Source organism: Manacus vitellinus, unplaced genomic scaffold (genome assembly GCF_001715985.3).
Source record: "Manacus vitellinus isolate BGI_N305 unplaced genomic scaffold, ASM171598v3 scaffold_29_pilon, whole genome shotgun sequence".
In the NCBI taxonomy this organism is placed as follows: domain Eukaryota; kingdom Metazoa; phylum Chordata; class Aves; order Passeriformes; family Pipridae; genus Manacus; species Manacus vitellinus.
In genome coordinates, this window is record NW_021940207.1 from 2,763,810 (window position 1) to 2,776,932 (window position 13,123).

General features: G+C 39.6%; 1 protein-coding gene across 5 annotated transcripts in view; it reads left to right on the forward strand.

The window, feature by feature from the left end:
• The first annotated feature begins 707 nt into the window (after window positions 1-707).
• ABCC5 (ATP binding cassette subfamily C member 5) overlaps window positions 708-13,123 on the forward strand; it is a 44,630-nt gene continuing 32,214 nt past the window's right edge. For 4 of the 5 annotated variants that reach the window (XM_029960782.1, XM_029960783.1, XM_029960784.1 and 1 more), the window contains exon 1: window positions 708-881. In XM_029960782.1, the coding sequence (XP_029816642.1) occupies window positions 753-881 (129 nt within the window). In that variant the 5' untranslated portion in view covers window positions 708-752. The remainder of the gene's footprint in view (window positions 882-13,123) is intronic. The other variant, XM_029960785.1, reaches the window with a different exon arrangement.

The following is a 13,123-nucleotide window of genomic DNA, read 5'->3' on the forward strand; positions in this document are numbered from 1 at the left end:
TCGCCTTGGTTTGAGGCAGGTGGCGGAATGCAATAGAGCGGAGCTATAAAACAGAGTCTCGCAGTGGGTTTTTGTGATTTTGTTTTCGGGGCTCTGAATCTCCTCCTGGCCTTAACTGCAGTTTGATAGACTGAGTGGAAACCTGCAGCGCCGAAGGTGTGACTCGTTCCTCTGCGTGTCCGTGCTTAATGGTAGCTCAAGCCTATGGAGTAAGTGAGCAATGCTATAGAGAAGGGAGGTATTTTCAGGAGGGTGTAATGACTAATTTTATCAAGTGATATCTCTAGAGAGATCGGTCTTGCAAGTTGTTGGGCATATGCAGCTTCAGAAACTAGCAATAGATTTTGGGGATTTTATCTTCCAAGTCAAGTTTCTCAGGGTTTCAGCTAAATGCTGTAGCTATTACTTTAATCTGTCAGATTGCATAATTGTATTTCAGAGATCTAAGAGAGGAAGTATGACAGCACTCTAGTGCATTGAGGATCATGGTACTATTTGGTTACCTCAGGGTATGTTTAAACTAGTTCACGAGAAGGTAGTCTTGTGTGGACTCCAAAGTCATGTTATTACATTCCTCTTGTGATATAACTCTTTTACAATTGCTTTCTGATTTTTACTTTGAAAATAAACCTAAAAAATAGTTGACTGAAAGGAATGGGTGTGTTGGGCACAGTGTGTAATGAAGTGGAATATAATTATTTTTCAGATATTTGAAGTGAAAGTACACGTGTAAACCCTGGCGTTTACAGAAGATGAAAGACATCGACATAGGAAAAGAGTACATTATACCCAGTCCTGGGTATAGGAGTGTGAGGGAGAGAGCTGACTCAGTGCAGCATGAAGAGCAGGAGGAGTCAAATTTTCAGCATTCTAAACATAAGGTCAGTTTACTTTTTCATTGTTTGTTTTTCAGTCTTTATGCTTACTAAAGTACATGCAGCGGCCTCTTTGCTGTGCCAGCTGTATATGGATTCGCTGCATTGAAGGTCAATAATGAATATTGCCTTTTGTGTGGAAGAGGTCATTCCAAGGGGTACTGTAGCTATTTTAGTAACAGATCTGAGGACTTATTAAGCATTTCTCACTTTTAAATGTGGCTTTTCAGTAACACTTGAACAAAACATACTCTTTTTCTAGTGTTTAGATATTGATGTGAATCAAGGAAACTTTATAAGCCTTTGTATTTTAGAATCATTGCAATCAAGCAAGAGTAGTGAAGAACTCGGCACAAATCATGCACCACTCAGTGTTGGCAGCTGAAAAAACTCTTAATCATGCCATGGTTTTCTCAGGGATTAATTTTCTAAAGCAGATGTCTAGCTTGTTCTAGCAGCATGACTTTTACTTTTTCCCTCAGATGGAAATAATTAGTATTGAACACTTTCTTGTACATCTATGTATTTAACATGGTGAGGTGCTGTCATAATACTGGTTTATTTTGAGAGCTGGGTTTTGAAATAACGACTAGCTTAGAGCTAGCCTGTCATTGTTCTGAGCTTCTAATTTTTAGAGCTTGTTTTCACTGTGAAGAGTGCATATACCAAGTGCAATAGGGCAAAAAAAAAAGCTCAGATAAATGGAAACACCCACACTGGTGACAGATATGGTCTGAAACTAATAACCTGTGCCAGTTAAAGAAGGTTAAAGATAATACTTCAGTGCTAGCATTCAGAGCAGCTAATTTCTTGCATATCCTGTTCTTAACTTCTTCTGGAACACTCTCAGGACTGATATATATATATGTATATACATAGATACATACACGCACACAGAGAGAGAGAGATAGATATTGAGATACATACACTGTAGATTTTTCTGAAGACAAATAATACTGCTTATGTCTGATTTTTTTTTTTTTGCAATGACAAGATCCTTGCAGATGTGTTGCTGGTCATTCCATATGGATTGCTTGTGAAAACATAGGTGTGAGAGGGCTGGAAATAGGGGAACTCCCTGTATTTGTGTGGAAGAATTGTGAAGACTTTTAAAACAGTTTAAGCTTTGCTAGATTACGCAAGATGCTGAGATACTATGTACTTCAGCTCAGGCTTACCTTGTTTCACTGGGGCTTGAGGGGTTTTTCCGTGTGTCTGTGGCTTGGCGGTGCAGCACTGCTGTTCTCTGTGATTGGAGTGCTCAGCTCTGCAGCAGTTTGAGTGCAGGGAGCGCTCGCAGGCCCTGCAGCTCCGGTGTCCCCACAGGCTCTATGACTCAGCAGACTGCTGCTGACGGTGTTCTGAGGAAGGTGGTGTCTGATTGCATTAGAGCAGGCACTGATGCAGAACCAAGAGCCCTCTGGAGTCCCGGTGCAGCTTTTTAACGGCATTTATTATGTCGATGTCACGGGCTTTGCATTCACCCTACCCTGTCCAGTAGCAAATCTGCTCTGCCAAATTACTGGTGACAACAGTGATGCCATTGGTGGGCAGCTCTGTTTCCTGACCAGTGGCAGTGGAGTTCAGCAGTAATCATGGCATGTTATCTCTCCCTGTTGGTCTGTATCTTCTAATCAGGGTTTAACTTTTGGAAGAAAACATCCTTATCTTACCTCTAAACCTTTTAATTTAATGAAATCGCAAAACCAGCATATTTATTTTTTTTCTGAAGACTGAAAGTAAGCCAAGTCCTTCATGTCTGTGCTGCTTGGCTGAAAATCTTTGAGGCAGCTTCAGGTCAGCTTAACTCTCTTGCTGTGGTCTTGTTTACCCTTCTACCTCTACCATTTGATTTGCTGCCTATGACTACAGGGTAGTTGACCCAGGTAATTGGATTGAAAAGCAGGGATTCTGTAAAATTTGTGCTTACTGATGCAAGAAAATGGCTTACCCATGTTCCTACCTTGAGCTTTATTTGGTTTGGTCTCTTTGAGTAGAGGAATGAACTTAACTTACCTTGCTTATCTGGTTCTGATAGGTTGCTCACTTTACTTGCTGGTTATCTTGTTCAGTATGACAGGGTTGCATTAATTTCTAGCTCAGGCATTGGTACCCTTTTTGTTTTTCTGGCCTTGCAGCTTGAATATCTAGTCCATAAACACAAACAGCTCTGATTTTTGTTTCTGCATATCAATGAGATTATATTGCAGAATACTGAGGTTAAGTTATAGCAGCTGTATTCGTAACATCATGTCTAAGTTAAATGTTCATGTTTGTGGACTGAATTTCTTCCTTTCTAGTTGAAACAAGCTCTGGTTTCAGCAGAATACTTGGCTTATCATCATTGGGATGCTTCATATTTTTGGTAACAGGCAAAGACTTCCCTTTCATAAGGCTGAGCTTGGTCTGTTTGGTTAAGCACTTCCCCTCTGCCTGTAAAAAAAGGGTGGAAGTTGTTAAGAAAATGGTATTTCAAGGGAAGAGAAGGGACTCTGTATCTTTTGTGGAACCTGGATTGTGTTAGATACCTTACTTGACGCAGCTGGTGACAGAGGGCTGATGTCATGAGAAAGGGTAGGAGCACAGCAGTTCAGATGGAGGGGTTAAGCTGTAGTGGAACTCTGTCACTTGGACAAAGAGTCCAGTGTGCCATCAGTGGAGATGTCGTAACTCTCAAATTTCTTGCGGAAAACCTGTCTCAGGGTTTGAACTAGTTTGAACAGAAAATGATGTTGTGAGCATGATCTATATTGCTAGGAACAAGCTGGATGCAGATTAAGGCTGTTACTTCAGCACTAACTTCAGATCTTTGTGGAATGTGGGTTTGGAACTGTTTTGCAGCAGACTTACGCTGCATGAGGTAGACTTCTTGCTAACATGTTGCAGGGTACCTCATAGAGTGAGGTAGAATCCTGTCCTCTGAGGGCAGGAGTCAAGGACCACTGGTTCATGGCCAGTGGTTATGACCATTTCTGGCAGGGCTACAGGTACATATAACTGATCAATAACATGACTCATTGGGGGTTTTTTTATTGCTGCATTTTTCTGCATCCTTCTTAACTTGAAACAGACAAGTCCTGTTGTTTTTCTGATCAAGATCTTTATAGGTGAAAGACCTGTTTTACTACTGAGCTAAGGTCCCAGAGACTTTTTGTTTGACTCTTCTTTGCATTGCATGAAGGTTTTATTCAACTTTACATTTTCTGTCCTGAAATCTCCATACTGGTGTTTGTTTCCTGCTGAAAGGATGCTGTAATGTGTGTTCATGACAACAACGAAAAAGAACTTGCAATTCTTTGCTTGGAAGCTTAAATGCTGCTTGGTCACAGCTTGAAAGATCACTTCTTTGAAAGACAGGAGCTTTTCAAATAGGCTTCCTGGAATCGTAATTGAAATTATTCTGCAATATAAGTAGGTCTAATCCAGCATTTCCTGGTGGTTAATGGGAATGTTGCTATAGAAATATGGACATCTGAAATAGGCACTCTGGGACTGAAATTCAAGAAAAAAAATTTATTCAGCTTGCGAATACATATATTCACCTCATGAATAAGTGTCTGTGCTGTGTTCTTGTAACAAGTGGTTTTTAAGTCTTTGGAGACCTTAATGTAGCTTACAAAACAGGGTCTTAACTATATGTTCTCAGTGCATAGTTCCATACTAATTGGGCTTATTGTATGTGGGGGCATGGCTGGATGACGGTAACTTGTAGGTGCCCTTGCTGCCTAGTAGCACTATGGTCAGTAGTCTTCATCTGTATGAAGCTGTTATGTGACTAGTGAATTAAGGGATGCTTTAAAATATTGATTTATACTTGATATATGTTGATTTCCATTTTCAGAATGTGCATGTGCCCTTCAATTTGTACCCGAAGTAACTGTATGTAGTTTTTCTTAAGGAAGCAGTGTGTCCTGAGGAGGGCAGACCCCATTGTGCCCATGAAATACACTATAAAATGACAAATGAGTAAGAGAAATAACTTGTTCTCAAAGTGGTTTTGGAATAGGCATTTCTCAAATGTAGATTTTTGTGTTTATTTGGTGGAACATCAGTTAAGTGAGGATTTTACCTCCTACCCCATTATGTTCATGATGGAGGAGGATGTAGAAGCAGCTTGTACTTGTGATACACAATACTTATGAGAACTCAGTTCTTGGAATTTGAGTCCCTAAGTTAAAGATGCTAGGGTACTAATTTACAAATTGTACTCTAAGCTGTAATTGGTTCTGACTGGGTGTACTGCTCAGGATTAGGTTCTTGCTGCGGAAGCATAATGACTGCATCTGTGGTAAACCTCAAGTGCAAATTGCTGCATTTCAAGGCACTGGACAGTGTGGAACTGCAGAGATTGCTTCAAACAGGAAGGGAAAATGAGTTGTTAAATTTAGCTATCGGAAGCCCTACTAATACTCTTGTCCTCACCATGATCTCTTGTTTTTCAGGTTTGTCTCTGACATCTTTTACCAAAGACAGCAGGGAATGTGATCAGAACTTGTTGGAGTTGATGTAAATCCTTCAAGCACTGATAGCTTTGAAGTGATTTATCACTGTCTGAGTGTTTAATAGTAGGATCAATTCTGCCTCAACCTCTCTGAAGCATCTGAAGTGTCTGAATCAACTGTGCTGAACAACAGGTTCAAAAATAGGAATGTGAATGTAGCCTTGGTGCTGCCTTTGTACTCAATGCTTAGAGCAGCCCTAGAAAGCTTAACTATAAGCTCTTATTTGTAGTTGAAGCTTCTAGATGTCTGCATTTTCCTAGAAGATTGCATATTTTCATAACCAAGGAAACACTTTTTTTTTTTTTACTTTTTCAAGTCTAATGAAAGCAAAACTTCAAAATCTGTTTTGTCAGCAGTTCTGTTATCTTTGAAAACTTTGAACACAATTAGACTGTACAGAAGCAAACACTCATGGTACTTTCTAAAGACACATTAATTCCATGATATCCTCAAAGAACTGAATGTATTGGTTACAATTGCATTCTGACAAGTTGTTTTACCATTGAACTTCAGCTAATAAAGCACCCACTGACAGACTGATCACAGAGAATCAAGTGATTCTGTCAAGAATCATTTGACAGAAGATCCTCGACTTGTTTGCTGAATGTTTCAGGGTGACTCTAACTACACTGGAGAAGGGATATCTCTACTTTGTCTTCCATGTCTGTATGTATCACTGAGAAAAGCATATCCACAGCCAGTCATGTATCAAAAGTTTACCTGAAACTTGGAGTAGGATTTATGGTTTCAGAGAAGCCTTCCACTTAATATTAGGAACAAAAAGGTGAAATCTTTGACTGGGCAGTAACATTCTCTAGAGGAACACTAATGTTCTGGATAATTCACAGCTTCCATTCAAACTTGACTGCCTGCCTTAGTGCACTAGACATCTTCTGCCTAAGTCTTAGCCATATGATAAAACCTCAGATCTGACCACTTGCTGGTATTGCCTTTGACTACTGTTGGTTGTTGTTCCTTTGTTCAAAGCAGATTTCTAAATTGGGCTGCTCATGACCAAAAGTGTGTAAGGAGCAGAGTAGCCATCAGTGAAGGAAATCTTGCAGTATCTTTTCCATTGCAGTGGAATGTGCTGGAGACATTCTGCCCTTTGGCTGTTTTAGAAACACAATGTACAGTTATAAGAGCTGCCAGAAGTATTAAATGCATCTATCTCAAACTACTGGAAAACTTGACTTGAAATGAGTCAAAACTCACTTATCTGCAGGGAGTTCTGATGCCTTGAGACAATGAGATAGTTTTAGTTTTTGAACATTCATATCCTGGTGATGAGGAATAGTCAGTTGTGGTCTGAACCGCATACTGCAAACTGGCTTTTCCACAAACAAAACCTGTGTTTCAGTTGTTTTTGAGGACTAAAGTTAAAGAATTTCAAAGTCAATGTGTTTAGAGCCCTGAAGTGCTTGGTTTGAGTTTACTAGCTTCTTTGCCCCTTGAGTGAGGTGCCCCTTGCTTTTGGAAGCACACGTTGGTATGGGAAGGCGAGTTAAATAAAAGATTGTTATTAGGTTTGATAAAGGCTGTGGCATCAAGGCCACTGCTGTCATTCATTGGTGATTCCACTCAATAGAAGTTTAAGTTGAAAGCCTCCCTTGAAACTCCCTGTGTTACACAAAATTCACCTGTGTAGCTTTTATTGTGCCAGACTTAAACACAGCCTGAGTAAAGGATGTTACTGAAGAACATCCCCAGCATATGGCAGCATGTCTGCATGTACTTCAGGATAGCAGAACTCACCTGAGTGAGGCAGGAGCCAGATTCTCAGTCTGTGCTCTGCTAGTTTAATCTGCTTAGTGAGGAGTTGTTTTCCCATCACTGTGGTCAGAGACAGGTAGGACATTGAGTCTGTAGGGAAATTTATAGTTAAAGCTGATTATTTGCAATTCCCCTGGAATCTGCTGTTACTGTGCATAAATGATGTAGCTCCAGTGCTGGATGATCAGTGCACAACCTTAGTTTTGCATGAATCCTATATTCCTTCAATTACAAGATCATGAATACTAGTTTTAATGCAAAACAAAAGACAGGGATTCATGGATACCAGAAGCCTAAGCAGGTGCACAGCTGCTAATCAGATGCATTCACAGTAGCTACAGTTGTAAAATCCTAACATGAACACTTTGTGCCAAACTCTGTATTTCTTGGATTGCAGGAATAAGTGGATTTGCTAGGAAAGAGTTGAGAACATCTCACTTCAGTGCTGATGCTGGCCAGAGTTCAAGGGCAAGGTAAAATAAGAAATGTTCCTGTAAGAAGCTGATATACCTGTCCTTATCAAGGACTTTATGTGCCTTAAGTAAAAGTGCTCAATATATGTGACTAAAATATATCACAGACATACATACTCTGATCTTGTTTGGCTACAGAACCTTGATATGATTGCCAAGCACTACTCAGACTTCTGCTCTAATCTGAGGATGCATAAACTCAGACTACCTTTGAAGCCATGGCTCAAATGTTAATACACCTTCTGCTAATCCTGGCCGAGAAAAGCAACGACAGAGACATCTTGTGTAATGAAGTCACATGTAGCTGTGTTAGAGTGAATAACTGGACTTCAAGCTGTTGAATCTCTGACATGTTGTGGCAAATCAGAGCACGCTTCTGAACAGTTCTTTTCACTTAAGAGAAATATGGCACAGCTGTACTTATTTCTGCATTTGAATATATGTGTGGTGCTGTGAAGTGCTGTTCTTCCCTGCAGCAGTAGCTGAGAAGGCAGCAGAGATATGAGTTTTCATTTATACTCCCCTTGTCAGGAGGTGGAAGAAAATGGAGGCTCTAACTTTTTGTCCTGTTTCATTTCAGCAGTTCTGGAAGCTGTAACCATAATTTCTAGGCATCTAAAACTATTTTGTGGTCTCGCCTTGGTGCTGTGTGAATTCAGCTGTGCTATCTGTACTTTACAATCAATATATGCAGATGCCTAAAGGATCAATACCTCCTTCCTCACACCCACTGTCTCTGATCTAGCTCAGTGCCTGCTCCTCGCTGCCTCAGCGACAGGGAGACAGCTGGTATGGGTGGATGATACACCAAACTAGTCTTAAATGGGCTCATGTTTTAATCAGGCAGGGTATTATAAAGTATCCTAGCTACAGAGAAGGCTGGGAGCCTAATGCTGCAAATCCCCTTGTTAATATTTTTGTCGATAATGTACTGCATCAAATCCAGTGAAAGGAGAAAAGAATTGCCTTAGTGGACTACGAAGTTCATAATGCACTTGCTGCTTCACCAAGCAGCAGTAGATTTGGCAATGTTTGGATCTGCAAACTTACTTAATTTTCAGGCACTCCTAGGTTTGGTGACTTGCAGTCTGGACAATAATGCTTTAGGAGTTGCCTGTGCTTCCTGGAAAAGCAGTGTATAAAACCCCTAACTACTTTTAAGTGGGGTTATACTTGGACTCAGAGGAATTTCTGGGAAGAAGAATGTAATTACAACTTCAGAGTATCTCTTCCTAGGCTCTTGTATTATTTTAGTTACCCTTAAGCTAGCTAGGACAGTTGATCCTATTCTTCCCCAGCCCATGCAAACTAATAACTAATCTTGTTTTGCAATGCCAATCCTTTATTGAAGTCCCAAATATTTTAAAATTGCTGTTCATCCTGGAGTTGTAATATGGAGAGTGCTTTAGGCACTTAGCAAAACAGGTGATCATATAATGCTTCTTCTCATCAACATCACAGGCCCACCTAGTCCTGAGCTCTGTTGTGCTGGTCTGTTGGTTTCCTATTTGCCTCTCCCTGCTGGGAACTTGAAGAAAGGGGTGAGGAGGCTTGCTGAGCTCTGGATGCTAAATGCAAGAGGTGGGAGTTCTTGTTCTGCAGCGTTGTCAACTCAGGGTTCTTTACTACTTAAATAAAACAATGTTAGCTTTATGTAGTAGTAAGTCAACCACAGTAGCTTTTGCGTTCTGTATCAGCTGCAAGGATTGATAAAAAGCATTTATAGGTCTGTTCTAGTTTTTTGTCAGGTAGGAGTAGGGCCAAAAGAGATGAACCTTCTTCCCTGTTGTGATTTGAGTCCTGGAAGATGTTCTGCCTTATGGAAGAAGGGACAGTAGTTGTTTGGTGGGTGGGGTTTGGGTTGTATGTTGACACATCAAATTCTTCCTTTGAAAGATGATTAAGGGATGGAAAAATCTGTTTTGCATTGCTTCCAGTCTTGTCTGGTTTTGCTGTTATCATATAATGTTACAGTTGTCAAACCAATAAATTGCTACCTTCCCTTAAAAAGGGGATTGCCTGGGTGAAAGGCTAGAATCTCACTGGGTGGATTTTTCCTTCCTGTATACATCACAGCTGCCCCCTTTCCCTCCACCTGTTCCCCATACTCAGAGATAAATGCCCATGTTGCCTGCTGAGCAGGTTTTCAAAAGTATCCAAATTCCCATATTGAAGTTTGCTTGCCTTTCTGAGTAAAGTTCTTCGTGCCCCTCTTGCTTCCTACAGAAATTCTGACATCCTGTATATTTGACAGCTTTGTAGCTTGGCTTCCAAATTTTCTGTATTTTCATGACCTCGGATTGTGGATTTGGTACAGTCGTCTCTAACTTAATGAGCAAATAGTTTCCCCTTGCTCTTAAAGAACTCATTTTCCTCACCTCACTCAGACTTTCTGTCATTATGTTTTGAGCCAACCATGTAATCTTTGACTCTCACATTGCCTTATTGCAGGTATCCTATGACAGAGAATTCTAAATTTAAGTGTGCCTTGTTCTTTTGTTATATTGGTGGTCATTCTCTAGTTCTCCTCTTCATGCCATTTGTGACTTTATGGACTTCTCAAATACCTGAACCTTTATTCCTTTCTTCTGTCCAGCTGAAAAGTCTTAAATTTATGATTTTGTGGAAGCCATTCCAAACCCAACTGTTCTCATCACTCACAGAAAGTGATTTAAAGTATAATACCCTTTTTGAACTGAAGTGACAGGGAGCAGAGACTGGTATTCAAAAAGGAGGCAAACCCTAGGGGTTTTTAAGTAGTATGGTAATGTTTCTTGCTTTATCCTTTGTGTCTTTTGTAGCAATTCTTCATTGTTTTTTTGACCTTTTGTTGATGCTGAGTAGTGAGCTGCTGTTTTTCGAGACATCAGAATGATTCCTCCCCCTCCAGTTAGTGACACCTGATTTAGGCTTGTTTTGTTTTTGTGAGTGTTTCTTTAGAATTATCAATACCATGTTGTATCACTTGGTTCATTGCTTGTATTGGTATATTAGTAAGTTGATGAATTAGAAAAAGTACTATCTGATTTCTGTTTGATAGTATTTGATTTATTAGACATTTATTTCAGTAGTAGTGCTGGAGTGTGTTATGTCACACTGGTAATGACTTCTTCAAGGCACTGGTTTCCAAGAAAACTCTACATCCATGCAGGATGTAGGCATCCATGCAGGCAATCAGGAAACCTAATCAGAAACCTAAATTAACTGTGTTGGGGTTTTTTTACTTCAGTCTTTTGTTCCTGAAATGCATCGTAGAACTGCTTAGGAGTCTCATTTCTTCGTGATAAACTCTGCTTTGAAGATTCTCTAATCTTCAGAAAACTACACAGAACTGTGGAGTTGTTCTTAGAATCTCTACTGTACAGTGGTGTGATGCATTTGTTTCTTGATAGTCTTATATGTGGGATTTTGATGACCTTGCCAAGGTGGAGATGAACAATGTTCTGAACTAGGGGTTTGTGCTCACACTTGCCTCTGTGGCAAGGCATTATAAAGGCCTTTCCAAGGTAGTGCCCTAGTCTTTATCAAGGCAGCTTTTCCACCTTTGCTGAGAGAATTCTCTTGAGCAGCTCTGGAGAGTTTAATTATTTTTCACAGTGAGTGTTTAAGAACGTTATCTTCGGACTACCTGAAAAACCTGCAATTGTGCTTTCTTATTAAAGAGCTGTTCTTGTTAGTAAGTGGTGAAAAGCTACTTTTATGCTCGTAAACATCATGTTTTCTGTTTAGGAAGACTTTTTTTTTTTTTAACATATAGGCATTTTTTTGTGTGCTCTGAAAAACAATGATTCTGTGACTTGTCTATGGCATCCCTTAGAAACCATCATATTATCAGCAACAAAGTGTTTGGGCAGATCTGCTGGGGGCCTGTTGTGAGGGTAACATAGCAAACCAGTTAGGAATTCCTCTGCTGTAACCAGAAATCAGTGGTGCAGAACTCTTCCTCACTACTGACTCCTTTTGGATGTTTTTTGGCAGGTCCCTTATTAAATGCTGATTTGGATAGATTTAGTAAGGCAGTGTTGCCTTAGTGAGTCAGTAATAGAATATAAATTGAGTGAGAAGCCTTTTTTAATTCTGATTTCAAGTGTTGCATATTTTTGAGTCACTCCATGCGTCATAAAGTTTTAATGTTCTTTTGTTTTCTCATTACTTGGCTGTCTTCTGGTGTTATCATAGCTTTAGTTGATAGCTTAGCAAATATGTTTTTTGAGATGAGAAGCATGGGTTGTTGACAACATGCTTAGGCACTGTTTAAATACTTCAGTTAAATAAATAAGGAACAAATTTATGACTCTATCAGTTTCCTGTTCTTGCCCTTCACGTGGGCGGAAGCTGGATGTCTTAATGTCCTGTATGTTAATGTAGCACAGATAAAGCCTATGAAAAATGGTGGCATTTCCAACAAAAATTACATGATGGAAAGTTAGGAACCAAATGCTTGTTACTGATAGGCATTTAGTGCTTTGCAGATACTGTGTTTTTAGGAGGCATTTACTAATGCCGTTATCAAATAAATAAGATAACTTTGCTCTTGTAAGGTTAGTTAATAAGGGTAGAATCATAGTATTATTACTTGTAAGAAAGCCAGGAAGATTTTTACCTTAGAAATTATTATTTTTCATTAAAAACTCCATTTCAAGAAACTGCAATAAATGGTCCATTAACTTAAAATCAGTCGAGAGCCCTCTTGCCAATACAGATAACAAGCTGATCTCGTGTAGTTTTACCACATCTGGCTTCTCATCAAAAGGTTTGTTCGAAATCTGCAACATTTTGACTATTCTGTATCACTGCTGTTTCCTTTCTCCTCTTAGATTAGCACTTAAGTCTGCCTTTCACTGGCGCTCTGGAAACCCCCCCCCAGATAAGATTTTCCTTTTAAGTGGTTGTTACTGAAGTTGCTGAGCCATTGAGAAGCTATGACTGGGAGCAGAGAAAATTGTCATCTTTGTTCCATTTAGATTAGGGGAAAAAAAAAGATAAAGCAGGAAACATGATAAAAAGGAAGTACAATTCTGCTTAATGCATATTTGGCTTTTTTTAATCTAATCTAAAGTACTTTTGAAGAAAGGACTTTTGCAGTATTCTGAAAAGAATTTGAATTTTCTGTGGATAAGAATATCTAAATTATGCTAAGAGGGTGTAAATTCATCAAGCGTGTATGTCTTAATTTCAGTGCGTAAGTCGGTCATTGATTTCCTGAGCTGATGTCATAAGTACTTGATGTTGTAATTTTTCTCTATTGTATTTCCTGTGGCAGGATACAGGATTGGTCTGGTCTGTCCATTTATCCTTTGAATGCACAGGCACAATACTGGTGGTAATTTATGGTTTACAAATGCAGCAATCTAATGCAGATCTAGAACATATGCCTTCCATGGCTTTGCTGCCAGGATGAAGCCTGTGGTCGAAGACATTTAAATGATCGTGATTGTTGTTGCGCAATAACTTACAGAAGAAAGAGGTGCAAAGTTGCTGGAGTTGGGAGTCATGGACT